Source organism: Vipera berus (assembly GCF_964194415.1).
Source record: "Vipera berus genome assembly, chromosome: 7".
In the NCBI taxonomy this organism is placed as follows: Eukaryota; Metazoa; Chordata; class Lepidosauria; order Squamata; family Viperidae; genus Vipera; species Vipera berus.
This window is the reverse complement of record NC_138209.1, coordinates 46,460,278-46,487,825: the sequence shown is the minus strand read 5'-3', so window position 1 is coordinate 46,487,825 and position 27,548 is coordinate 46,460,278. Positions and strand designations below refer to the sequence as shown.

Here is a 27,548-nt window from a genome sequence, read left to right as displayed (position 1 = left end):
ATCTCCAACAACTCTTATTAAATATTTATCATAGCCTTCCAAATAAACTCATGGTTCTAACTAAGATGCGTGAACTTAGCAAATTTCTACTTCCTGCAAAATCAAATCCATAAAACTTAATTAAGCACTCTTGGGCATTGGCCTCAATGCAAAAATCCCAGGGTCTTAAAGCCACAAAATGCCCTTTGATAGTAGTACATGTTCTTTCTTTACAAGAAAAATGCAACATGGACAAGGAAATCCTCCTTTTTAATCAATTTCTGATTGTATATTTGGTAGTCCAGGACAAGAAAGAATTCTTGTGTTTGTTTTCATCCCTTTAGGGGTTTTTGTTCCTTATCCTTCAAAGGAAAAAGAAAGTAATAGAAATAAAACCCTCCTTCATTTTGATCACTGAGAGGTTCCTCTAATTTCTAGTTGCTGATATAGAAGGTTGTAGGTATAAACTATGACACTATGAAAATGAAGAAAATGTCCTAGTTCCCGAGTTAGACTTCTTAATATGTTCATAATAAAATACTTATTCTGTTAACTAAAATATATTTTAACAACAGAAATAATCATTACATTGAATAACTTGCCCTTCCAGTACTTGTGCCTTAGTCAGAGTATTTAACAAGTCTTTACAATTATCAACCATAACGTTCACCCACAGCAAAAGTACAATATAATAAAAACAGAGATAGATACAACAGGAAAACAGAAATCATAACTGATTTGGGTCTTTCCAATAAAACAAACATCTGCTGCCTGAGAAGGAAGCTTCTTGCCTCCTCATATGGCAAAATTCTATATTTCTGTTTCTGTTCCTGAAGCCTGCAAACATAGTACTGAAACTGTGTAGTTAACGCCTATCCACATTGGAAAGTGTAGTCAGATAACTGTATAGGCCAGGGGTACGCAACCTTGGCTCTTTTATGACTCGTGGACTTCAACTCCCAGAATTCCTGAGCCAGCTATACCCCGGTATAGGCTGTTACTAATGACATATGTGCCGACAAGAGGAAGAGAAAGGACTCTGCCTTGTTTAATTCTTTGTGCAGAATATATTATGAGAATTAACCTTTCAAAAACACAACCAATTATGTAACACACAAGCAACTGGCAATTATCACATTGTGTCCTCCTAGAGAGATTTGAGTACTACACATACTTTTGTGAATGCAAGACCACTACCCATCATGGTGCTATTTGCCAAGAGTTCAGTAACTAGAAATATGAATAACCAAAAAAAAGTCAAAATTTTTCATGAGCCAGCAGAATAGTCTCAATCCAATGATTAGAAACATATTTTGATGAGAGCGTCTTATCAGTCTGCTACACTTTGGTTTTCATTTCAATAATCATGGATTTGAGAAAAGGAGACTCCTTATTAGAAATGCAGTATTGGAATAAGTACATTATATTTCTTCCAGTCACATGGGGAAGGGAAAATGTGAGCGTCCTCTCCCATAGACCATGTTCCTGAAAAGGATCAATCTTCACCTCCAATTACTTAAAATAAAAACCAATTATATTAAGCATATGTTGCTGCTGGGCCAAGTATTTTGTCTGAATGCAGTTTATTGGGGGGGAAAGTCTGTTTAGTCCTTTTGATAAAAAGTGTTAATAAACTGAAATAAGTTTTCAGAATGTTTTGGAAATTTCTGTATCATAAATTCAGAAGTGGTATACATCTTCTTTAGCTTTGAAATGGTAACAAAAAATACCTTAATTTGTTTAATTTTATCTTCCTTGTCAGACTTGGGTTTCTTTCCTGTAGAAATGTAAGAAAAGATATTTACAGTCATTTCCTGACAAAAATTAGTCATCTTGGCTTAAGTCTATTCTTTGCAAATAAAAGATTTTCACCTGAATTTAACATAATAACAATCAGGTCAATAATACTTGAAAAATGCTACTTGTTCAAATCATACTGAAAATACATGAAGATAGACAAACAGAACTGACATTATTTTCCAAGATTCCCCATGTCAATGAGGAATGAGATCCCTCTCTACACTGGGATTACTGCCAAAGTTGGTTGCCATGTAACAGCTCTTTTAGTAAGCTCCTCATTCTCTTATTTTAGTAACTTTTGTATGATTATAAAATAGTTCATTTTTATCTAATATTAACTATTAATTAGTAAAGGTTTACTAGGAGTAGTAATTTTGATTTTAGATTTAGGATTAGGTAGGATTAGGTTTTAGACTACGAGTTCCTTAACTTATCAGCTTCAAGCACTTGCCGATGAACTGGGAGTATGTTTTAAAATCCTTTAAACTACCCAAGGAAGCCAAAACAAAAGCTAATAGTAAAAGCCAAAAGGGACTCAAAAATAAAGTTTAAAAGGAGGCATAAATTGGATAAACCTTAAACACAACATGGCCGCAAGTCACCCAGACAAGCAAAGATAAAGGACTTATTTCAGATAGTGAACACTGCAAGCCTCCTTTTTTTCTCTTTTCCCCTTGTAACCTCTCCTTACTGGATTGGGAGGAGGATGACTGCCTTTCTGTGGAAAATGAAGCTCCAATAGGAGACGGAGGGGAGAACAAGGATAATATTAAGAGCAATTTTAAGGGAGACTTGGACTTGATTGCCAAGAATTGCCTCTTGACAGCACAAACAGTTATTGCTATATTTGATCAGCTCTTGGAGGCAAATAAAAAGATTGAAGAATTAAAATTTATAATGGGAAACTATCTCTCTAAATTAGATAATGAAGAAATAGTGAAGCCCATGCTCCAAAACTTACTTCTACTTTACGGACAATCCACATGGATCGGGGGCTTCAAGATAGAGAAGACACGGAGGAGAGGCTAGTTCTACAGAGGCATAGGATTCTACTCCACGTTGCTGATATTCCTTTGAACAGGGGCAGGTGGCATAACAGGTGAGTAATTCTTAACTCTCTTTCCCAAATCTTACACTGCAGGGTATATCCTCTTTACATTGGAAATACAATAGCTAGTATTATTGGGATTTTTTTCCAGTTTCTGGGGTTGTCTTCCCAAATAATAAGAAACTATACTTTTCTAACCACCAGCTGCCAAAGCAAGGGGAAATAAAGAAGCTAAAATTTTCTGCAAAATCTTATGAGACTTTGGCATCTCATGTAAAATTTCCATTTGTAATTATTCATGTCAGGAAGGTGAACAATGTATCACTGGGGCTATCATGGTTTTGATCCTACTGCATTTCTTTGACAATAATTCATATCATTATTATATTATCAGAAGGGGATGAATGCCGGGGTTCTTATCATCATTTACAATATTTTCTATTCTGATTAGCAATGAAAGACTTTTCCCCATTTTCTGAAAAGGGTCATTTTTTAAAAAAAACTGGGGGTGCTAGGAATTAATTCAGTACTGTCATCTGCTGGACCGTGCGCAGCTTTCCTTTTCTTCTTTGGTTATCAGTTTTAAGAAAAGGAAAAAATATGCAATTTGATGGTGTCATATTTTATTTTTTATTTTAATTCCATTTATATCCCACCCTTCTCCGAAGACTCAGGGCGGCTTACAAGCTTAGCAGTAATTTAATTTAATTTAATTTAATAATATTTATATACCGCCCTTCTCCCTGAGGACTCAGGGCGGTTCACAGGGCAGAATAAAATACCAATTACAAACATTAAAAAGAGATTAAATAATTGCCCAAGTAAAAACAATAAAAATACAATTCTAAAAACCCCAAAATAAAATTAAGACAGCAAAAAATAAAACAACCCCACCGATCCCCATCAGGCTAGGCCGGCTTGTACAAACAAAAACGTCTTAAGATCGCGACGAAAGGAGCGAAGATCGGGCGCCATCCGGAGCTCTACCGGCAGCTGATTCCACAGCTCCGGAGCGCCCACAGAGAAGGATCTCCCCCTGGGGGCCACCAATCGACATTCTCTGATCGGTGGCACCCTGAGGAGGCCCTCTCTGTGGGAACGCACAGGGCGCAGGGAGCTTGATGCCGGCAGCAGATGTTCCCTAAGGTACTCCGGCCCCATGCCATGAAGGGCTTTGAAGACCGTTACCAGTACCTTGAATCTCACCCGGAAGACAACTGGCAACCAATGCAGCTCACGGAGCAGAGGTGTAACGTGGGAGTATCGGGAGACTCCCAACACAACTCTCGCGGCTGCATTCTGTACCAGTTGGAGCTTCCGGGTGGTCCTCAAGGGCAGCCCCATGTAGAGAGCGTTGCAGTAGTCCAGACGAGAGGACACGAGCGCATGAGTGACCGTGCACAAATCATCCCGGCTAAGATAGGGCCGCAACTGGCGCACCAGGCGAACCTGGGCGAAGGCCCCCCTAGTCACAGCTCCTATATGGTCTTCCAAGGTGAGCCGTGAATCTAGGAGGACTCCCAAGTTGCGAGCCCTATCTACGGGGGGTAATAGTTCACCCCCCATAGCCAGAGGTGGAATGTCCGAATAAACCCGGGATGAAGGTATGCAAAGCCACTCAGTCTTGTCGGGGTTGAGTTGAAGTCTGTTCCTCCCCATCCAGACCCGGACCGCCTCCAGGCAACGGGACATCACGTTGAGGGCATCACTGGGGTGGTTTGGGGTCGAAAGGAAAAGTTGGGTATCATCAGCGTACTGATGATACCCAACTCCAAAGCCACGAATGATCTCACCCAGCGGTTTCATGTAGATGTTGAACAGGAGAGGCGAGAGGACCGACCCCTGAGGAACTCCGCAAATGAGAGACCTCGCGGTCGACCTCTGTCCTCCTGCCAACACCGACTGCGAACGTCCCTGGAGATAGGAGGAGAACCACTGTAAAACTGTGCCTCCCACTCCCAATCCCCTGAGACGCCGCAGCAAGATACCATGGTCGATGGTATCGAAAGCCGCCGAGAGGTCTAATAGGACTAGAACAGAGGAATATCCCCTGTCCCGCGCCCTCCAGAGATCATTCACCAGCGCGACCAATGCCGTCTCCGTGCTGTGCCCGGGCCTGAAACCCGATTGGTACGGGTCTAGATAATCCGCTTCATCCAGGACCAGAGGGAGCTGATGCGCCACCACATAAAGAATGCCTGCCTAATTATCCACATGCGCCTAATCTGTCTTTTCCCAGATTTCCCCTCTGGTTTCCTAAGTGTGTTGTGGCTGTAAGCTTTATTTGTTTTGATCAAGTGGAAATTCTGTGAACTGGAGTCTCAATTTATTGGGAAGTCTCTTAAAAAACAGTTAGCTGATGTCCAGCAAGTCACTAATTATCATAGTCCTTTCATTTACCTTTCTTAGAAGGCCTCTCGGATAACGGCAACATCCGATACACTCTGAAAGCATTGTTGCCTTTCTTGATGCTTTTGTCTTTAACTTCTTCTATATCTGGCAAGGAGTTCATCGCACATCGAAAATTGGCTTTCCATGTTTTTGGATCTGCTTTATCAACTCCTGGCTGGTACTTTCCTAAGCAAAAAGGGAAGAAAAAAAATCTTGGTAACCAGACTTTATCTTGAAGTGGAAGAGAGTGTTGTTGCAACACCGGTTTAAAAATCAATGATTAATTTGACGAGGGGAAGGAAATGCAGTGCAAACAAAGGCCACAGAAAGACAGGAACTGTGAAAAACTGATACAGAATTCTTCTTTAAAATATTTGTGTAGTGCCTCCCATTAAAGAGCCTCAAAATCAGTTTCAATTAAACATTGATGGACAACAGAGTTGGAAAGGACCTTGGAGGTCTTCTAGTCCAGGGGTGTCAAACTGCCGGCCCACGGGCCAGCTGCGTCATCTGGAAGCCACGCCCACCCCACTGCCGGCAATGGCAAAACTGTCACGTGACATCGCGAGTTTGACATGTCTGTTCTAGTCCAACCCCCTGCTTAAGCAGGAAATCCTATATCATTACCAACAAATGATTACCCAATCTTTCTTAAAAATCTCCAGTGATGGAGCACCTACAATTTCTGGAGGCAAGCTGTTCCATTAATTGTTCTATCAGTCAGGAAATGTCTCCTTAATTCTAGGTTGGTTCTTTCCTTGATTAGTTTCCAATCATTGCTTCTTATTCCACCTTCAGGTGCTTGGGAGACTTTCAGGTGCTTTGGAGATTTTCTGATATAAGCCCATAACGCTATTGGCTTAATCTACCAAAAACTATTCCTAAAGAGCTGAACAAAAACATTGAAGAAATGTAAGGGTTAACTGGGCTGCACACTGCCAAGAAGAGTTCAGCATGAGCTGAAGATGTCCTGGATTGAACCTAAGTTGTTCCATCACCTATGTGGATGTGGTATCAATTGACGACTACTCCCAAGGCAGACTTCCCTGGAGCCCATTGAACCTGCTCCACCCTTACTCATGTCCTTGAATCCAACTTCTGGAAGTTAACTGTATAGTTGACTGTTTTTTGCACCTGCCCAAAGGTCAAATATAACAAAATGCTTTTTGTAGGCCACAAGCGTATCCCCATATTCAAGTGTGGTAATTCTTAAGAAGTGGGGATTGAGGGCCAAATCACCTCCAGCATATGGATAGGGAGGATTTACTTTCTTTTGGTTTCACAACTCAGGTATTTGCGATAGAGGAGTCAGAACCAATACCTTTTAAAGACTTTACAGCTACACAGAATTCTAGATCAGTGCTTCTCAACCTGTGGTCCATTGACCCCTGGAGGTCCGTGATGTCATCACAAGAGGTCCGTGAAGGCTTGAATAAATGTTATGATTTAAATCTTGAGTTAAGTCTTGGTGGTCCAGGGCCACAAAAGGTACTTAAAGGGGGTCCCGTGATGAAGAAAAGATTGAGAACCATTGTTCTAGATAAGCAAACCAGCAAGGTTCTCATTGACAGTCCATATTTACCCACATGTGGTCCCAGAAATCAATTTTCAGGAGCAAAGCACATGGACACACCTGATAGTTAAGGACTTTGCTATACTTCAAGGACTCTCTATCCCAGTGTTTCTCAACATCAGCAACTTGAAGATGTGAGGACTTTCCCAGGCAGCCATCTTGGCTGGAGAATTCTGGGAGTTGAAGTCTACACATTTTCAAGTTTCCGGGGTTGAAAAATACTGCTCCATCCATTTGAAACAGAGAGGGCACTTTAACTTACTCTACTATGTTTAGGGTACTAATGAGTCTGATCACACAGAACAGCAAAACAGAAAGTAGTATCAATGAGAAAAATACAGAAATTCAATGAGAAACTGCCCCAGTAAAAATACGTTTCCCATACCAGTGTGAATGGCCCAATTCCGAAATAAAGGAGCATCTTTCTCAACATCCCAACCATGACGTGCGGCATGCATCCAAGGAATCTGAAAAATCTTCTTTTCCTGGGGGTGGGGAACAAATAGGACACATAAAGAATTAGCTCACAAGCTTAAATCTTAAGGTACTTAAAGCAAAGCTAGACCACCCAAATGTTTAAGGACACATCTCTGGATGCTGCCAGGCTCTTTTAGATTTCTTTGTATATTTTTAAATATTTTACTTTTTTAATGGCAATTTGACAATCTGCCCATAGCATTTACTTTATTTATAATATTGCTTCTTTGGTTCACATACCACAAGCAGCATTCTTAGAAAATGAACACAGTGATTGGTGCAATCCACATGTTAAAAATAGGGTTTAGAAGAAGAGACAGAGAGATGCTGGAATAAGAGTATTCTGGGACAGCAAACAAGAGATGATAGAATTTTTAAATAGGTGTTTCTCAAACTTGGCTTGTGTGGACTTCAACTCTCAGAATTCTGTTGCTGGTTGGAGGATCCTGGGAGTTTAAATCCACACATCTTAAATTGCCAAGCTGGAAAAGCATTTATTTAAATCTTTAAAAATGAGGATGCTAATGAGACAGCTCTTTCTCATTTGAAATTGTGGTATCCTCCCAAAATAATACAGTATACAATTAGTACATGATGCATAAATCAATTAATATTAAGACTGAGGTACTTTAACTTAGTCTACTATGTTTAGGGTACTAATGAGTTTGTGTTATTATACTTGCAAAACAACATTTTTAGATTTTATTAGTTTCTTGAGGGAAGACTTACCTCTAAAATCCACCTCCTTTTTATAGAGATATGTACCGGTAACTGTATACCTCCTTGTTTGATACAAAAAAATGGGGAGGCAAAGTTTCTGGTTACAAGTGAATCAGGTGACTGGGTTATTTCTGCTCTATAAATCAGAATTATAAACAATGACTTGACTAAAGTGAGCAAAGTGTTTTTTATTAAGGCTAAACAAAGCATTTGAAATGAGTGCTTTGTAATGTGTTACCATGAGTAAAGCTCCCCTTTCCTGGAGAATTAATGCAGTCACATCTTTTGGAAGACTCAGGTATGCACATATGTGCACTTAGTCCCAGAAGAAATTCTCTGTGTGCATGGATGGGCACACACACACAGACACACAGGGTGTGTGTGTGTGTGTGTTAAACTTCTAGGAAGCAAAAGCAAAACAAAGGCTGTGGCTCTTTTATTTTTCTTGTAGTAAAATACTATTCAAAACATTCTTGCTTTAGAAAAAGACAGTCTGGTTTATTTCTCACTGCTTAAAAGTACAGGCTTGCCTTACCTCATTTAGCCATTTCAGCCCTGGGATTTTGTTTGAATTTATTTGTTCCTCTAGCCATGGCCGCATTCGCATTCTTTCCACAGGCATTGTTTCCTCTGCAAGAAGAGGAAGTACTGATTATTTTGAAAGCCAAATTCATATTTCCTTTTGATTAAATACTCAAGCCAATGAATGCTGAAGGTTTTGATCTACAGTAAAACAATATCAAGGCCTTCATATCAACAGATTGAATCTTGGTTAATCTTCCCTGAATGGTTATTTAGTCCTTATGAGCATTTACCTTATACTGAATCAGTGAAATGTCTACATCTGTTGACAATTTTCAACACTCCTTCAGCTTAAGAATATTTTCGTAAGAAAAGTTAAGCCCTCTTTGAATCTTGCTGATCTCAAGGGAAAAGCTAAGTGTACCCCCAACTTTTTTCGTAAGACATCAGTGAGAATTTTGGCATATTTATACACACATAATTGGGAAAATACGTTAAAGCTAAGACTGGTAAAGTTTCTAACCTTATACCCTATAAGCTTATACACTAACTGGGAGTTATCCAAGGAACTCAGTCCAAGCAGACATTGGTGAATGAATGTGGATCACATTGTTGGGCCCTTTATACTTTGCCAAGAATACATCAACCTATTTTTATTTAGTTTATTGAGATTTGAATCATTTATCAGGTACCATAAACCATAACAGTGTCCAGAGAGCAAAAGGGATCATAAATAATGTACCTGCGATATAGTTCATCAGTAAAATGATACCACAGTCATTCTAGACAGCATATATTACATGCTTACAATGTATGATTCAGCAATGTCATAACCTCTGGACAGATGTTGTCACGCTTCAAGAAAATAAACCGATATGCTGGGCTAGGTTGAATACAGAACTGACTTCACACCAGATCAACAGTTAGAAAGTGGACATGTAAGATTTCAAGAATTTAGAGCATAACCTTGTTTAGTCAAAAAGACACCAAACATAAATTAATTAGTAGAGCATTGTTCTAAAACAAAAAAAAACAACCCCAAAAATTTGTTTTCTCCTGGTTTACCATTTTATACATTAGTTCCACTATATCAAATAGCTGGAGAGCTTCAAAGATGCTACTATTCCTAGATGGCTCAAATAAGAATGTTTAAGGCAGCAGTTAGAAAAATGCATCTTCCCAGAGGCTGTCAGATTACACGTCCTTTCAGTCCTAAGCCACAACACTCAATTCCAGGTATAAAGGAGGAGGTAGTTTAACAACCTCTGGAATACCATATGCCTACTACTCATATTTTATGAGAACTGATTTTCAGGAAGGACTAAAAAACTGTTTCACATGCAGTGTTAAACTAAAGTATTAATTTCCCCTCCTTTAGAGTGGGTCTGAGGAATCAATTAGAAATGTCTCAAAGGTGCTTTTTCAAGAGACAACTGGACTTTCTTTATTTTGTTTGTTTTTGAAGACATTTTGCTTCTCACCCAAGAAGCTTTTTCAGTTCAGAACTGAAGAAACCTCTTGGATGAGAAGGGAAACATCTTCAAGGAAAATCAAAGGAAGTCCAGTTGCCTTTTAAAAACACACCATTGGGACAACCACGGCCTGCGTGAGTGAGAATCTCCATAGAAATCGATCAGAAAGTTACTTCTGCTTTTAAACTAGCTGAATTTTCTATAGGGAGGCTATGTTTCATTTAAACTATATTTGCTACAAGGAGATTAGAATTTAGCTGTGATTTATGACTTGGCTTATTAGTATGCTGCAGTTTAAACTAAACAGAATGGTCACTTTGGAGGAAGCCTAGCTAAATTAAAACAAAAAGCTAAGATTTCTAATCTTTCTGCCACAATGTCTAGGAAATACAGGTGTGCAAGGCCAAGGCTTGCTGCTCTCCATGCACTTAGGATAGCACAGCCGTCCTTGTAGCTTTGTTGGACATCCCTCATAAGACCCAATTGGTATGGTGAAATTTACACCTGCAGCAGCAGAGGGGGATGATTTGGCCAAATCAGAGCTTTCTCAGAAAAGGACTGAGATCAAGAGACTGTACAGTCCTCAGCTGGATGAGGAAGGAGGGAAGAGGTTCAGGGTAACCACATCCTAGAATCTCTCAGGATATATTTAGTATCTTATGGCTTTAGATTGGCAAGATATTGTCCACTAAGTGTAAGCAAATAAAGGATTGGACTGTCTCTTCTCTGGGCTCAGGCAGAACCAGGCAAAAGGGTTCAAATGACTCAAGCTATTCAGAGGCATCATGGAAATTGATAATTGTTATGAATGCCACCTGTGCTTGTTCTTACAAGATGAACAGCTATATAAATCATTTAAAATAAGTAAATAGATAAATAAATGGTTCTCTCCTCACTTTCCATACTCTGGAAACTAGCTAAGAAAAGCGTAGCTACATAGGTTAAGCAGAGCATCTCAATACCTTCTCTTCACGTCAGAAGAATTACTTGAGACAATTTCATAAGCAAAGTTGTCACAAGTGCGAGAAACCCCGTTTATGTCCTTGGAGCATTTCCAATGATCTCATACTATCACCCTCAGCAATTTGCCACTGATATGCTGGAAGAAGGAAAACATCTAGTTGATTAGCAAATTCTGACAATGAGGGTTTTGAGCTTTATTATGACCCTGCTTTGGATGAAAAGCAAAGGATAGGTTGCCACCCAGGCCATGGATTATGAATTGCAGCAATGTGGAGGACCAACTGCCTGGGCTTGGAAATCAGCAAATTCAATGACCTAAAATGCAGTATGGTTTAAGGATAGAAGAACAAGTCAGCAGAAGCATGAAGAGGAAGAAAGATAACATCAGCAATGTTAGTAGTGCTTGCTGGTTCCGTGACTTCAATGCCAAGGCAAAAGTTGAAAGTTCCACCATATGCTTTATTGTATGTGAAAAGAGTGATCTACTCTGTCATAAAAACAAGGTTGTCCCTTTGGAATGGCACCAGGAAAAATAGCTACAACCCCTGCCTTCTTTGAGAGATTTGTGCAACCCTAAGAACTTTCCTCCCAGCCAGATGCTGCATTTGTGCTGCACCAGAGGATAGCTGTGTTTTAATTCTGAAAAGTCCTTTCTTATCATATTTTTCATTACTTTTTCAAGCATTTATAGAGTGGAACATACTTTATCTGTAACATGAGAAGTGGGCCTCGACAAACACTTATACTAAGAAGTATATTAAGGCAGCTGTGTCAAGAAAGACCCAAAGCTTTTACAATTTTTATGCAACAGCAGCATTGGAATGTCTTCTTTCGGTACATAACAAGCTAGTTGCATAAGCTGTTTCCCCACAAAGGCCTGGCTCCTGTGTTAGAATTCTTTCCACAAACAAACAAGATCATGTTATACATAAATCCTAGTAATCAATTATTTGCACACTGATTAAAGAAGTTAAAAGTCATGCAGTGCTCCTTTACTACTTCCCAAATCCACAAGGAAATCGTGCTTGCAATAGCCTATTTCCTAGTATAATGAAATTGGATAATGTTGTCTTATTCCTGATTAACAAGACAAATTCATAAGGGAGGATTCTGATTTATTAACCAACATCAAGCTTTGGTTTATTTTTTGATGTAAATATGAATAATTACAAGTTAATGTAAGTTAACACTCTGCATTAACACTAGAGCACAGCTGGAAGAGGTACTTAGAAATTCAAGGACCTCCAGGGGTTTTATCTAGGACTATATTAATTATGAATATATATTCAACAACACCTAACCATTTTTAAAAGGGCTCTAATTCACCTATTTCCAAAAAAAGTTTGGATATTCTAGGTTCATACACATCCTATCATGGCTACTCATCTCCATGTATTTGTCATTAGGTAGTTATTAATTCCCACAATGGGCATATTTTTTTAACTGATATTCCCATAACATGGAAATAATGTGAAATCTATCCTCTATGTATCCTCTTCGAATTTGTCAAATGTCACTTTAAAGCCATATAAGCTGTTACCTATTCCACATCTTGCAATAGTGGAACAGAAACTTGCTGGGTGGGGTGGGGGTGGGTATTTTCTTGTCTGCTGACACCATTGTAACCATCGCACTTTCTGAGACTTACTTAGTATCCTTACTCATAATATAAATGAGTATATTTTGCATGCACCTAAAGGGGGTCTAGGGATTTCAGTACATTCACCTGCCAAATAGATATTGTGACCCAGGTAAAACATAAGAGTGCATTCAAAAGTGAGGGGGAGGTTGAACTGAAGAAGCTTAAGTTACCTTCTCAAGTGACACCTGTACAAAACACAGTCTAAGATGAGACCCTGCAGACTGCTATAACTGCTCTTATTAAGCATCCCTGTCACCATCTGCATTCAGGCATTAGCATAAATGCAAACTAAACAAGGATTCAGGTTAGTCCTATAAGTTGTCAACTTGCAGTCTCCCTGACTAATAAACATATTACAATGTAAGGTACGGTTGTTGCTTCATGTTGGTCTCCTCACCTGAAACAAGCCTTCTGGAACCAGATCTGAGGACAGCCATTAAAGTGTACTGTTGGTGGTGGCTCTTGGCTCTGAAAAAAATCAGCAGTGGGAGGGAGCCACAGAATTCACCCTTCAGCAATTCTGGTCCAGTCTAATTAGGAGACATTTACTAACCTGAATCTAAAGAACCCAGAGCAGAGAAACTATAACCTCATATACACTTTCCTGAAGAGTAATTTAATTTCTTCTTTGTCCACAGGGCAGAAGAGCTTAAAGAGCAGTTTTCTTTTTTTTTTTGGCTCTTAGATGAAGGGAAGTCTATCTGTGTTCCTGTTTTCTGTTTCAATATTCATTTTACAGAAGTTGAGTTGATGACTTTTATGGAAATTTTAGCCAAAAAACTCTGTAAGTTAGAATTGAAGCCTGAGACCCAAATCTGACAAAACACACAAATTCCCACAAAGCACAATAAAATATCAATTTCATAGATAATGGACAGAAAAAACTAATTCAATCAATTCAAAGAAATGTACATTTTCTTTGAAAGCTAATACAACCACCTATTATAGAGACTAATCTCAGACTTTGTTTGCACAACACACCCAATTCATAAGCTGATTTATTTGCCTCTGGTGTCATCTATGTGGTGTGAAGTTAGCCATTACAATTGGTAAGCTATGGTGTATCACTTAGCATATGTACACTTTAGCAATTATGTTTTACTCAACAACTAATGGTTAACAAAATAATGGTGTAAATCAGCCACAACCCAGAGAATATAGAATATGCTTTCTTTATCCCCTCAAAGGCATTAGCTAGAAGCCTAGCAAATTGTATTTGTTTGATGATATAATGCATGTGACATCACTTGTACCCTGTTGCCCACACCCATGTGTCCTCTTTCCCGCTCTCCATTCTCCCTGTTCTTCCTACACACACACCCCAGTATGGTGGTTGCTTTCTCTTAATCATCTCTACAGCTACAACGCAGAAGAGAACAGAAGCTAGTACCAAGATACTTCTCTCAAGAGACTTCCCTATCTCTCCTAAACAGCTGCAAGCTAAAACATTTTCTCTATTGACTCAGCAGTGCAGATAATCCACTTCTCATCAAAAGTCCCATGTAGTAGAAACCCAGCCATAATACATACAAGAAGGTAGTAATGAAGACCCACAAATACATCCCTAAAAGACAATGTATAGTTTCAAATAGCACCGTTACTCAATTTTGTTCATAAGCAAAATTGTGGCATCAAGAGCTACTTGCAACAAAGAAATAATCGCACACCAGAGGACTGTAACAGGTTTATGATCTTGTCTGACAGTTACATGATGTCTTCTCCTCAGTATGAAAAAATAAAAACACTGAATGCCCAAAAGTGTCAGATCCATGATAGTTCTAAAGAGACTAAGTACATATAAAATAAACATGAATAAAATAAAAATGAAATCTATTTACTAGTAATACTTTCAACTGCTCTAATTTAATATCTCCAGTGGACATAAGCCTTTTGTTTGGTTAAAATAAAATTTGCTAATAAATTTCACACTGTAAATAATCACCCAGGGCTTATCTTTGATGCAGATTAAATTTATAATCAGTTAAAATGTTCTTCCACTAGTTTCTAAATATACTATTTTAAAATCATACTTCTATTTATTCTCTTGTATTGAGACTGATCCATGTTCTAGATAGAAACCTAAAAGTTATTATTGGTGGGTGATGACATGTATCACTTCAAAAGAAAGAGCAGATGGTGTAGCCCTAACATGAAGTCAAATTCTACTGGGTTCTGTTGGTTAAGTGATGTGGGTATCTGGCGTTATGTCAACAGGTTAATGGTGCTTCTGTATGTAATGTGGTATGTTTAAACTGTCTGCACTCTTCACAATATTTAACTGTTCAAAAGAAAGGGGAAGTTTGAGAGAGAGGTGCAATTAATAAAGCAACTTGCTCACATTCATCCTGAGATGTACAGTTCTCACTGGACTGTAATGCTTCTAGTCTTTGTTGCTACCAGTATGTCTTTTGAGAAAGAGTTTCTCTAGGACGCATACCTACTCGAGAAATTAGGTTTACCTCTTGTCAGTGCTTTTTTTTGTAAAAGAAAAAGGTGCTGGAACTCACACATGTCATACAACCCGCCTTGCCGAACCTACAAGGTTCCATCCAAAAAAGGTGCCGGAACTCCATTCTGAGCGTTCTATGACAAAAAAAGCCCTGCCTCTTGTGCCCTTCGGAGTTTCTAATGCAGTTTTCAAAGTTTCTTCAATATTTAGCGTCAAATTTTAATTTTCAATATGACAAAAGGAGACAATCATTTAATATACAGAGTATATTGTAAGAACTGAGCCGTGGTGGTGCAGTGGTTAGAATGCAGTATTGCAATCTAACTCTACTCACTGCCAGAGTCGAGCCAGGAGTTCGATTCTGACTGGCTCAAGGTTCATTCAGCCTTCCATCTTCCGAGATTAGTCAAATGAGGGCCCAGATTGTTGGGGGCAATATGCTGACTCTGTAAAATGCTTAGAGGATTGTAAAGCACTATGAAATAATATATAAGTCTAAGTGCTATTGCTATTATTAGCTGTAAAAATTAATTATCTTCAGTTTCGTTTTTTCCCTTGTCCCTACCTACTTTCTCACATGCAGTCCTTGCCCCTCACTCATCACCTATTTAAAAAAAATACTACTACGGATGTACAGTTGGATAAGGCTGGAGCCTTTAAACGCATTCCAAGTCATGCTAGACTGCCTAAATCTTTTTTTGAAATGAAGGATGACCTGGAATTGCGAGATATTTGGCGTGAGAGACATTTGCGGGAGAAGGATTATACATTTTATTCTGATAGACACCAATCTTTTTCGAGGATTGATTTTATTTTGTTGACTAATGATCTTCTTTTGAGAACTAAAAAGGTGAAAATCTGCGCAAGAATTATCTCTGATCACAGTCCAGTGTGGTTGGAGATTGATAAGGAAAGAGGAGATAGACGCTCATGGCGCGTAAATGAGAATTTGTTTAGAAATCAGAGAAATGTGGAAGAATGCAAACAGCGGATGAAGGATTTTTTTGAGATGAATATGAATAAGGGTACCTCTATGGATATGGTTTGGGATGCTAGCAAGGCCTATATGAGAGGGGTGTTGATATATATGAATAATAGACATAGACGTGCAGTGGAAACTAGAAGGAAAGAACTGGAGAATGAAATAAAGGAAAAAGAAAAGGCTTTGATTTTGAACCCAGAGGAGGTGAAGATCAAGGAGGCTATTAGACTGTTACGAGGACAATTTGATAAATTAATGGCTGATCAAGTGGCGACCAATCTGCGGTTTGCTAGGCATAATACTTTTTGCAATGCTAATAAGCCAGGCAGATGGTTGGCTTATAGACTGAGGAAAAAACAAAGGGCATCTAATATAGATAAGATTGAGCATAAAGGAAGGGTTGTGTATCAACAGAATCTTATTAAGGATGCCTTTGTGGATTTTTATTCGAAATTATATACTAAAGAGGACATTAATGCAAAAGATATTGATACGTATTTGGAGAAGGCTAGCATCCCGGTTCTTACGCAAGTACAAAAAGAGGGGATTAACCAACTGATTACAGAAGAAGAAATTTTTACAGCTATTAAGGAACTGAAGGTGGATAAAGCACCAGGCACTGATGGCTTGACTGCGGCCTATTATAAAAACTTACAATTAGAGATGATAAAACCGTTAAAGGAACTGTTCCAGACAATCCAGAGGGGGGGAAAGGTGCCCCCGTCTTGGAGAACAGCTTTTATCTCTTTGATTCCGAAGGAAGACCAGGATGCTACTTTAGTTAAAAATTACAGACCGATATCGCTTTTAAATACAGATTATAAGATATTTGCTAAGGTTTTGGCTAATAGACTGATGAGGGTTCTGCAACAGGTGATTCATGGGGACCAAACGGGGTTTATTAGTGGAAGACAAATGAAAACTAATGTGAGACATATAGTTGATGTGTTAGAGTTTTTGGAAAGGCACAACCAGATCTCTGCTGCGCTAATCTTTTTAGATGCTGAAAAGGCTTTTGATCAATTGAACTGGCAATTTTTGTTGAAAGTTTTAGACAAAATGGATTTTGGGGAAAAATTTTTACAACCGATTAGGGCATTATACCAAAAACAAACTGCCCGAATTATAGTTAACAATAGTTTGACAACAGTATGTAATATTGAGAAGGGCACAAGGCAAGGCTGTCCGCTATCGCCCTTGTTATTTATATTAACATTAGAGATATTATTGGTTAAGATTCGGAATTCGGAAAAAATTAAGGGGATACAAGTTGGAGATCAGGATTACAGATTGAGAGCATTTGCAGATGATCTGGTTGTTACAGTGACCCAGCCAGAGAACTCTGTTGTGGACCTGATGGAGATAATAACACAATATGGGAAGGTTTCTGGATTTAAAGTAAATATACAGAAAACTAAAATTTTGGCTAGAAATATGACAGTTTCGCAGAAGGCTCTCCTAGAAGGATTAACTGGATTTGAGATTGTTAAAAGGGTTAAATATTTGGGGGTGATTTTGTCGCCCTCTAATACAAAGCTATATAAAAATAATTATGAAAAGTTATGGGGGAAAATTCAAAAAGAACTGGAGAGTTGGGAAAAATTGCAATTGTCTTTGTTGGGACGGATTGCAGCAGTGAAAATGAATGTCCTGCCCAAATTTTTATTCTTATTTCAAATGATACCGATTCTTAAGAAAGACTCTAACTTGGAGGAATGGCAGCGTGGTATCAATAAATTTGTGTGGGCAGGGAAAAAGCCACGAGTTAAACTTAAGATTATGCAGGATACTCGTGAGAGAGGTGGCCTTAAAATGCCTAATTTTAAATTATATTATGAAGCTGCTGCACTAGTAGGAATAAGTGATTGGATTAATTTGACACAATCGAGGTTATTAAATCTTGAGGGCCATGATCTGTTGTTTGGCTGGCATGCATATTTGGTGTATGATAAGAAGGTAGATACTGTGTTTAGGATGCATATTTTAAGACAGGCATTGCTGAGAGTTTGGAAGAAGTATAGACATAAGTTAAGCAGCAAGATACCATTGTGGGCAATCCCAAAACACGCAATAGAAAATATACATGCTGGTTTCAAACATGATGAGACTACTTACAAGGAAATTTTAAGTTTGGAAAGGAATATTTGGTGCTTGAAATCATATAGTTTCTTGCGAGAAGAGAAGGTTGTTCAGACTTGGTTTCAATATATTCAGTTACAGGCCAGGTGGAAAGAAGACCAAAAAAATGGATTTGCAACGACTGATGAAAATTTGATAAAGCAAATTAGAAATCAAGGACCAGCACATATTAAACGGATATATCTTGCATTGATAGAGATCGATTCAGAAACAGAGCTTGTTAAGGATTGTATGATAAAATGGGCCCAAAACATTCAGGAAGTTATTACAATGGACACGTGGGAAAAGATCTGGGTGAGGAATGTAAAATTCACTCAAGCTCAAAGTTTAAGAGAGAACTTTTACAAAATGTTTTATAGATGGCATCTAGATCCTAAAAAGCTTGCAAGTATGTATCCGAATTATCAGCCTAAATGTTGGAGGTGTGGTGATGAAGAGGCAACATATTTTCACATATGGTGGACATGTAAAAAGGTCAAGGCTTTTTGGATAAAAGTCTGGTGGAATATGCAGAAGATTTTTAAACGGAGGATAAAGTTTTGTCCGCAATTTTTTTTGTTGGGAATAATTGTTGACGCTACAGTTGTGGACTCTAAGTTGATGTTGAATTTAGTTACGGCAGCAAGACTTTTGATAGGTCAATATTGGAAGAAAGAGGAACTGCCGACTATACAAGAGTGGATTTTAAAGGTTTCCGACTTGGCAGAGATGGCGAAGATTTCGGCCTATTTGAAAGATTACTCGCAAGAACATTATATTATGGAATGGAGAAAATGGATTGAGTTTATCCAGAATAAGTATAGGGTCAAGAAGTTTTATCTAGCATTTGAATAAGTCTTCTTTCGTTTTCTTTTTTCTTTTTTTATTTTGTCTTCTATATATATTTAATAATGCTAAGTTTTGTTTGATCCTATATAAGTTAGAGAGTGAGGGATTTTAGAATTTATAGTTGTTAGTATATGGTTGTTTATGATTGCTTTTTTATATATATATACCTTGTATTTAGCTCTGGGAAGTCCGGGGGGGGGAGGGGGGTTAGGGGGAGGTGGGGGGGGAGGAGGGAGGGGGGGAGGGGGGGGAAGGGGGGAGGTAGGGAGGGGAGGAGGGAGGGGGAAGGGGGTTTTTTAAAGGAAAACTGTATTTTTAAAACTTTTCAATAAAAAAAAAATACTACTACTGCTTTAGGATCAGTACTGTTTCACACATCTTCAACACAAAGCTGGGTAACCAGTAGATTGCACAATGATTCAAAAGTAAACTACTAATAAAATCAGTGGAATTTTTTCTTTGAGTCAGACCAGACTGGGAAGTCTCTTGCTGTAAGAATTTTTTAAAAGCTTGAAAAAAGCAAGAAGTTTACACAAATTATAAAAGACCAAGCAAGTGTCTTGTCAAAATCGGAAACACAAACTGAAACCAGTGAACAGAAGAAATAAGAAATGAAACTGGACTGGGTATTATACTTAGATTGGTTTTAGTCAGCAACTGGAAAAAACTATGCAGCAACTATGATTGCTGTCAGCTTTTTGTTAGTTTTGACACCGTTTCAGTTTTATTTAGGATTCTCTAACCTCCAGGTGTTTTAAGATTACTTTCGGTCCTGTTATACAGTAAATACATGTTCTATAGTAATTGCTTTAAGGTCAGGGGGCAAATTATAAAACTCTCCAAAGAGGTGTTTGGCGGGTTCATAAGAGGTAAACTACAGGCAGTCCTTGTTTAGCAGCTGCCTCATTTAGTGACTGACTGCAGTTACAATAGTGATGAAAAAATAATTTTGCAACCAATCCTTGCATTTATGGCTTTCACAAGTCTGTACAGAGGAAAAAAAACTGAAGTAAGACCAAAAGCACAGTCACAATTTCATTTTGACCGCTTCACTTAATAACCAAATTGCCAGTCCCAATTTTGGTCCTTAAAGGAGGACCATCTGTATCTATTTGTTAAGGCACAGCCTTAAAAATATGGGCACAAGTCTCCACTATTATGTAGGCGACAGATCTTTCTTTCAAGAGAATTTGGATTAGGACCATGTAGAAATCACATGTACATTTCTTTCTTCTCTGCCCCACATTTAAATAAGATGCTTCATAAAACATCTCGTTGCTTTTGTTGCTTTTGTTGCTGTGAACTCTTTTTATAAAAAGCTCTGTGCAGTGAGAGCCTTTTATGGAAGATAGTCTTACTTTCCTGTAACAAATGAATACTATAAAAATGAATACTGAATACTTCTAGTAAGTTCACTAGACAGATATGAAATAAACATTTCTTAGTTCTCCATTCCCAAGTAGAAAGTATTTTTCCACCATGAACAGCAGTAATTTTGTTGTTGGCAAATACTTTGACTTAAAAACCTAGCATGTTACAAGCCAAAGTGTTAGTTCCCACCCTCATCTTTAATTAAAGTGTGCACTCAAGGTCCCAAGTATGCCCATCAGACTACAGGTTTCCTACACCTGCTTGGTATGCCTCAAGATCCTACCAACTTGTTTCTCTTCAGCTGTATTGGGTCCCATTCAGTAATGGCCCAATGACCTCTGTTCAGTGATAATAGCTGCAATGACCATTGTAAAATTTATTTATTTTATTTTATTTTAATTCCATTTATATCCCGCCCTTCTCCGAAGACTCAGGGCGGCTTACAAGCTTAGCAGTAGCCTTCATTCTATGTATATGCCTGCTTATTAGGGCTTTCATACACCCCCCCCCAAGCGGCATTATTACAAAGTCAGCTTAATTGCCCCCAACAATCTGGGTCCTCATTTTACCTACCTCGGAAGGATGGAAGGCTGAGTCAACCTTGAGCCTGGTGGGACTCGAACCTGCACTAATTGCAGGCAGCTGGTGTTACTTAAGGAGGCATTAGCCCACTGCTCCACCAAGGCTCTTTGTACTTCTGAAGGAATGCTCCCAAGTACTGCAGAAAGAGAAGTGCTCAAGTGCCCGTCTGCTTCAACGTGTCATAAAACCTCTTTTTAATCAAGTTTTTTTTACACACTTTCACACAATTTGCATAACAAGCATGCAGATTTAATGCCAGGACTTATTTTGCTTCCTACCGAGAAATATACACAACAATCCACAAACCAATAAACGTGGAACTACTGTGAATAGCATCACTTTTGCCCATTGCCCAAGCAATCACTAATTAAGAACTCTGACTTGCTTTATTTGGAATGACAGATAAATACAATTATATCAGTCTCTGTATAAATAATACCTCAGCAATATTTTAAATAAAATCATGGTCACAAAATAATAAAAAGCATAGTAAAGGGACACTCCCTTGCTTTATCAACTCAGGTTGCTATCCAATTTGATGTGACTAACAACGGCTTCCCAATCCCAAATGTGAGTCCCTCATCAAAACTGGTTCACAGTTATCCAAGTGTTTGGGGATGCACACAAGCTGTCTGCACTTCATTTATAGATAGCAATGGGCTTCTTCATTCTAACACCATAGATCAGTGTTTTTCAACCTTTTTTGGGCAAAGGCACACTAGTTTCATGAAAAAAATCACGAGGCACTCCACCGTTTTCCACACCGTTGGACCTCCCCACGGTCGCTACACGAACGGTCGTAAGTCGAGGATGGCCTGTGTTCTCAAGGGGTTGGACTAGATGACCTCCAAGGTCCCTTCCAACTTCTTCTTCTTCTTCTTCTTCTTCTTCTTCTTCTTCTTCTTCTTATTATTATTATTATTATTATTATTATTATTATTATTATTATTATTAGCCTCTTTATTTTATTTTATTTTATTTTGGGGCTTTTGTTTGTTTGTTTTTGCTGTGAAGGAAAAGGAAAGCTTGCATTTCTTTTTAATTTACCTTTCTGTATTTTCTTTTTTCTCTTCTTTTCTTCCTTCCTTCCTTCTCTTCCCTCCCTCTCTTTTCTTTCTTTATCTTCCTTCCTTCCTTTCTCTCTCCCACTTTCTTTCCCTCCCTCTCTCAATTTCTTGCTTTCTACTTGTTGTGGAAACTGGAAGCTACTTGCATTTCTTTTTAATTTTTCTTCCTGCTTTTTTTCCTTCCTTCCTTCCTCCCTCTCTCTCTTTCTTTTCTATTCTCCTTTTTTTTCTTTCTCCCTCCCTTTTCCCCTTCCCCCTTTCTCCTTTTTCCCCTTCCTTTTTTCTTTCTTTCTCACCTTTACCATCAAAAGCACTTCACTCCAGAGGCGGGGGGAAACCCCAAAGGTTTTTAATTGCTTTGGTCCAAAGGACATTTTATTATGCAACGTATCAAAAGGACAGGTTAAAAAAAAATCAGCCATGTAATTTTTCAGACGCAAGCGAAGCCTCCAAGAGCGAAGCGGTCAGATCCCTCTATTTCGGGCTGGGGCGAGGGGTCGCGGCGAGCAAAGAAAGCGGAGCCAGGCAGCCGACCAGGCGGGAGTCTCGCATCCTCAGCCGCGCGGGGAGTAAGGAGTAAGCGGCGCGTGCTGGGGAAGAAGAGCTTTTTCGAACGTTGCAGGCAACCAACCACGCGACAGCTCAGGCGAGCCGGGCTGGCCGCCTGCCCGTCCTCTTCCGATAAGCGAGCCGGTTGCCTCTCCCCAGCTTCTCTCTCTTCTGCAAGAGACCCTCCGAAGCCAGAGAAGGGGGCGGAGCTATGCTGCCGTGGAGCCCTGGTGCCTAGAGAGGTCGAGCCCACTTCTTTTCCCGGGCTTTTGCTTCCAGCGAAGTAGGGCCGTCAGCTTAGCCAAGGCTCCGGTGCCCAGCGCTCCCCGCCAGAGAGTCTTGCAGCGCCGCTCCGCCCGCGGCTGTTCCTCCTCCTCCTCCTCTCACCGCTGTCTCCTAGGTCAGTGTTTTTTCAATTTTTCCCACGGCACACCAGGCAACATCTCGCGGCACACTAGTGTGCCGCGGAACAGTGGTTGAAAAACACTGCCATAGATTATACAGTATATTCAAGTGGTTCAAAGGTACAGCTAGAATCTGCAGTATCTTCTATCTGAGCCATTACAACCCAAGATGGCCTCAAAGCAATACTGCCATCAGAGATGGCCTAATAGGGATAAAGACAGACGCCATTACTACTTATGTTGGAACCTATATGTATAAGTCGAAACCTATTTTCTTAATATAAAGATATCTATCACTTGTGGAAAAATCTGGAAAGGCTTGAATGACCCAATATGGTGATTCAGCATATTTGGCACTGTATAGGACAGAAACCACTTGCCACTTAAGTCAATACAAAGTCATATCAATGTTCTTTGCAATAAATGCCTGTCATATTGAAAGCAATTTATACAAAATATGAAAAGACCCCTAATGCAAGAATTTTCCTCTTACTTCTGGAGCCAACACTAAGGTATTATCCAGTTTACTTTAGGGTTGACAATTAGGTTTTAGATAAACTTGGTTCAGTGCCTTGGGCCAGTCACTTTCTCAGCCCTAAGAAGTAGGCAATGGCAAATCAGTTATGAAATGCTGCCAACAAAACTACAGTCTAGGCCACAGGTCTGCAACCCGCGGCTCCGGAGCCTCATGCGGCTCTTTCAGCCGTCTCCTGCAGCTCCCAGTCTTCTGCTATGTGTAGTCCAAAAAAAAAAAAAAAAGCGGGACTAAAAAAGTTCAACCAATCAATTCAAATATGCAGGGTAGGTGCATATCTCGCCTTGGCTCCACTCTTCAGTCAAACCCTGTTCTGCGCATTTGTGCATGTACGCGTATGCGCACACAATTTTTGCGGCTCCCAGTTTTTCCTTTTCTGAGGGAACCGGTTCCGAGTGGCTCTTTCACTGTTTCAGGTTGCTGACCCCTGGTCTAGGCCATGGATGTCAAACTCGCCACATCACGTGATGTGTGGCGGCGTATCACAACTTTTTTTGCATTGCCAGAGCAGGGGTGGGCGCAGACTCCACATGATGCAACTGGCCCGCGGGCCAGCAGTTTGACGCCCCTCTAGGCAGTCACCAGGAGTCATGACTGGCTTGAAGACAACAAAACAAAACAAAACAAAACAAAACCCTCCAAAAAACATCATTGACGACAGTGCTATAAGAAACTGAATGAACCTTTAAAGGGATTAGGCTTGCACTTTTTTTCTAACTTACAGAAATTCTCTTCTACCTTTTCAACCCTGGAACAAGCTATCATTTACCTCATCATATGAAGTGAAAGATCATGGCTAGGCTTTGAGCCACAAAGTAGGACTGCAAACTGAGATTTAACCATGTATGTAGAAGTAAACCAGACAAAACAGCTAGCAATGATTGTGTTTGAACCAAGCTACTACCTCAATTCAGCAGCTCAAATAATTAGGACACAAAATATTTAGGCTTGGGTTAAGGACTGACAATTGATTTTAGATGCCCAACTTTCTATCTGTTCCACAGCATTAAGTAAAGTTCTACAAAATCAGAGAGGGTGCAGATACTGCTTTTCAAAAGTGAACCATTAGAGTGGCAACAAAATTACTCAATGCCACTCTGAAGCAGACAAAAAGCCCAAAGTCCATTATTACTTATTACACAATCAACACTGAGCTTAATCACCCCATCCATAAACAAATATACAAAGCTGCCAAGGGGAATTTTACTTGACAAGGTACACTGTACTTCCTCCTGATTAAGGAGCGATTCTCCTAAGTCCAGTTGATCCACAAGCTGATTTTTTGCTGTTGTTGCTGCTCTTTTGCAAGTGAGTAGGGAATTTCTGATGTACCTAATGACTCACGTTGCCAGAAATTGTGTTCAGACAACTAAATTACAGTATTGCTTGGTAAGATTTGAAATCAGTGTTCTAGGCTCCTTCATGTAGCTCTATTGCTCTTTTGTGAGTCATCAATCATCAATCCCCCCTTTGGAACAAGAAAAAGATCAGACTGAATTAATGACAATCATATCATAACAAACATCAAAAACTGAGCTATTAAAGCAATACTTCAATGATTATAAAGGGGACATTAGCTTGGCAAAACTGTCATCTGGATGGTCTCCGTGGATTCAAATAAGAGGTGGAGGAAGAAAGGGAGACACATTGGAGAACTTAAAGGCATTAAAATGGAAGCCTGATTGGCACAAAAAGACGGCGAGAGTTAGATTTAAAGATTTAGACTTGTCTCTTTTTTGGGATTTGTAAAGACAGAACTTAAAAAATTTCTTTTGATGGACTAAGGGGAATCTTAAAAAATATATAAACTGATTTCATATTTAGGTTTTAGATTTTTAAAGGAAAACAAAATTAAGCTTTTAGAATAAAACTTTGATTTGTAATGAACAATGTAAGTTTTGTAGACAAGAGAATTATTCTTTACTGAAATAGGGAATTGTAGGTTACCCAAAAAGTAAGCTCTTTTCTGTATATTATAGGCTACCTTAGAATATTTTACTGCAATTAGGTAAAACTTAAAAACAGGATTTTGATATGTATTAGTCTAACTATATTGAAAACTTTGTTAATTGACTAGCCCATAACTAGAAATGTATTAACTTGATTACTTTGACTATGTGAAAATTAAGGGAATCAGAGAAAGAATTTTTATTAATGCAACCTGAACTATCTACAAACAACTTGTTGTTACTTTTGAATACCCAACCACCATATTGGTTGACAAATACATGTATATACCACAACCCCTACCCTTAACCTTTCCTCTACCCTACTCCAAACCCCCATTTCCCTACCTTCCTTTTTAACCCTATAAAACTAATTAAAAAATTTCAAAAAAAATCATCAATCCCCTTTGGAATATTTATTAAAAATATAAAAGCTTGAGCATATAGTCATGGCTGGCTGGAGAACTCTGGGGATTGAAGTCACACAGCTTAAAGTTGGCAAGTTTGAAAAACACATTATTTTACATTCTGGGCAACAATGTAGGAGGATAGGAGGTTTGGGGGCCACAATTGTTAGGCTAGCTAGCTGATTAGATTTTCCAAACAATTCAAGCTTAAGAGCTTAGAGACAGTTGTATGCATACAAGTTTGACTATGTTCAAATAAAACCAATGGACTTTGGCCTTCACGTCTCTACAAACTATGCAATTACTGTTTATGCTACTCTATTTTTTTCATTCTTTCAGGTTTTACCAAGAAGTGCCAGCTGTAACTTTTAAATGCCACTTAGAAAATAGAATATTTTAAGTTCATCATCCACAATGATGGCACAGAATTGGACAAGGATTTAATAATAAATAAAAATATCATACCACAAATATCATTGCTTTATTTACCACCAAAGACAGCCAAAAAATGGAAGTAAAATATAGTAACCTGGAATTTAAAAAATTATAGATTTATAGAATGACCATAAGATCAGATTCCAACCCAACATATCTTGATAGCAATCTCAGCTGAAAAGAATTTAGCTGGTCACATGGAGGTATTGGTGACCAATATGCTAATACAAAATGCACAATCTTCTCTTCAGAACAGCACAAGCTCTTATTAATGAGGGGCTTTAAGCTTTAGGCACCAGATGGCATAAAATGAGCAGTGCATCAACACATGAAGCAACTTTTTCTAAAGCTTCATCCAAACATGGACATCAGCATTTTGCAAAATGGAATACATACAGTGAAGGAAAGAATTATTTGATCCCCTGCTGATTTTGTACGTTTGCCCACTGACAAAGAAATGATCAGTCTATAATTGTAATGGTAGGTTTAACAGTGAGAGACAAAATACCGTATATACTTGAGTATAAGCCGACTCGAGTATAAGCCGAGACCCCCAATTTCACCCCCAAAAACTGGAAAAAGTTATTGACTCGAGTATAAGCCGATCCGCCGTTCTGCAAGCCTCTGCCGCCAGCAGAGGCTCGATCCGCCATTTTGCAAGCCTGAATACACAGGAATACCCTGTGTGGCCAAGGCTCGTCGGCAGGTCTCCGTTCCTCCTGCCGACCTTTGGGGAGGTTTGGGCGCCTCCCCAAACCTCCCCAAACGTCGGCAGGTCTCCGTTCCTCCTGCCGACCTTTGGGGAGGTTTGGGCGCCTCCCCAAACCTCCCCAAACCTCGGCAGGTCTCCGTTCCTCCTGCCGACCTTTGGGGAGGTTTGGGCGCCTCCCCAAACCTCCCCAAACCTCGGCAGGTCTCCGTTCCTCCGCGCAGACCTGCCGACCTTTGGGGAGGTTTGGGCGCCTCCCCAAACCTCGGCAGGTCTCCGTTCCTCCTGCCGACCTTTGGGGAGGTTTGGGCGCCTCCCCAAACCTCCCCAAACCTCGGCAGGTCTCCGTTCCTCCTGCCGACCTTTGGGGAGGTTTGGGCGCCTCCCCAAACCTCCCCAAACCTCTGCAGGTCTCCGTTCCTCCGCGCAGACCTGCCGACCTTTGGGGAGGTTTGGGCGCCTCCCCAAACCTCGGCAGGTCTCCGTTCCTCCTGCCGACCTTTGGGGAGGTTTGGGCGCCTCCCCAAACCTCCCCAAACCTCGGCAGGTCTCCGTTCC

At 39.5% G+C, this 27,548-nt stretch overlaps 1 protein-coding gene across 8 annotated transcripts in view; it reads right to left on the bottom strand.

Annotated features, from left to right (window-relative positions):
• The window catches only part of IRF2 (interferon regulatory factor 2), a 46,446-nt gene that overhangs the window by 9,185 nt on the left and 9,713 nt on the right, over positions 1 to 27,548 (bottom strand). For 5 of the 8 annotated variants that reach the window (XM_081333175.1, XM_081333177.1, XM_081333179.1 and 2 more), the window contains exons 2-5: positions 8,524 to 8,618; positions 7,177 to 7,276; positions 5,228 to 5,404; positions 1,710 to 1,756 (exon numbers count right to left, since the gene is read on the bottom strand). In XM_081333175.1, the coding sequence (XP_081189301.1) occupies positions 1,710 to 1,756; positions 5,228 to 5,404; positions 7,177 to 7,276; positions 8,524 to 8,610 (411 nt within the window). In that variant the 5' untranslated portion in view covers positions 8,611 to 8,618. Of the gene's footprint in view, positions 1 to 1,709; positions 1,757 to 5,227; positions 5,405 to 7,176; positions 7,277 to 8,523; positions 8,619 to 9,318; positions 9,442 to 10,944; positions 11,082 to 12,984; positions 13,056 to 27,548 lie in introns of those variants that run through there. The other 3 variants (XM_081333176.1, XM_081333174.1, XM_081333178.1) reach the window with 3 other exon arrangements.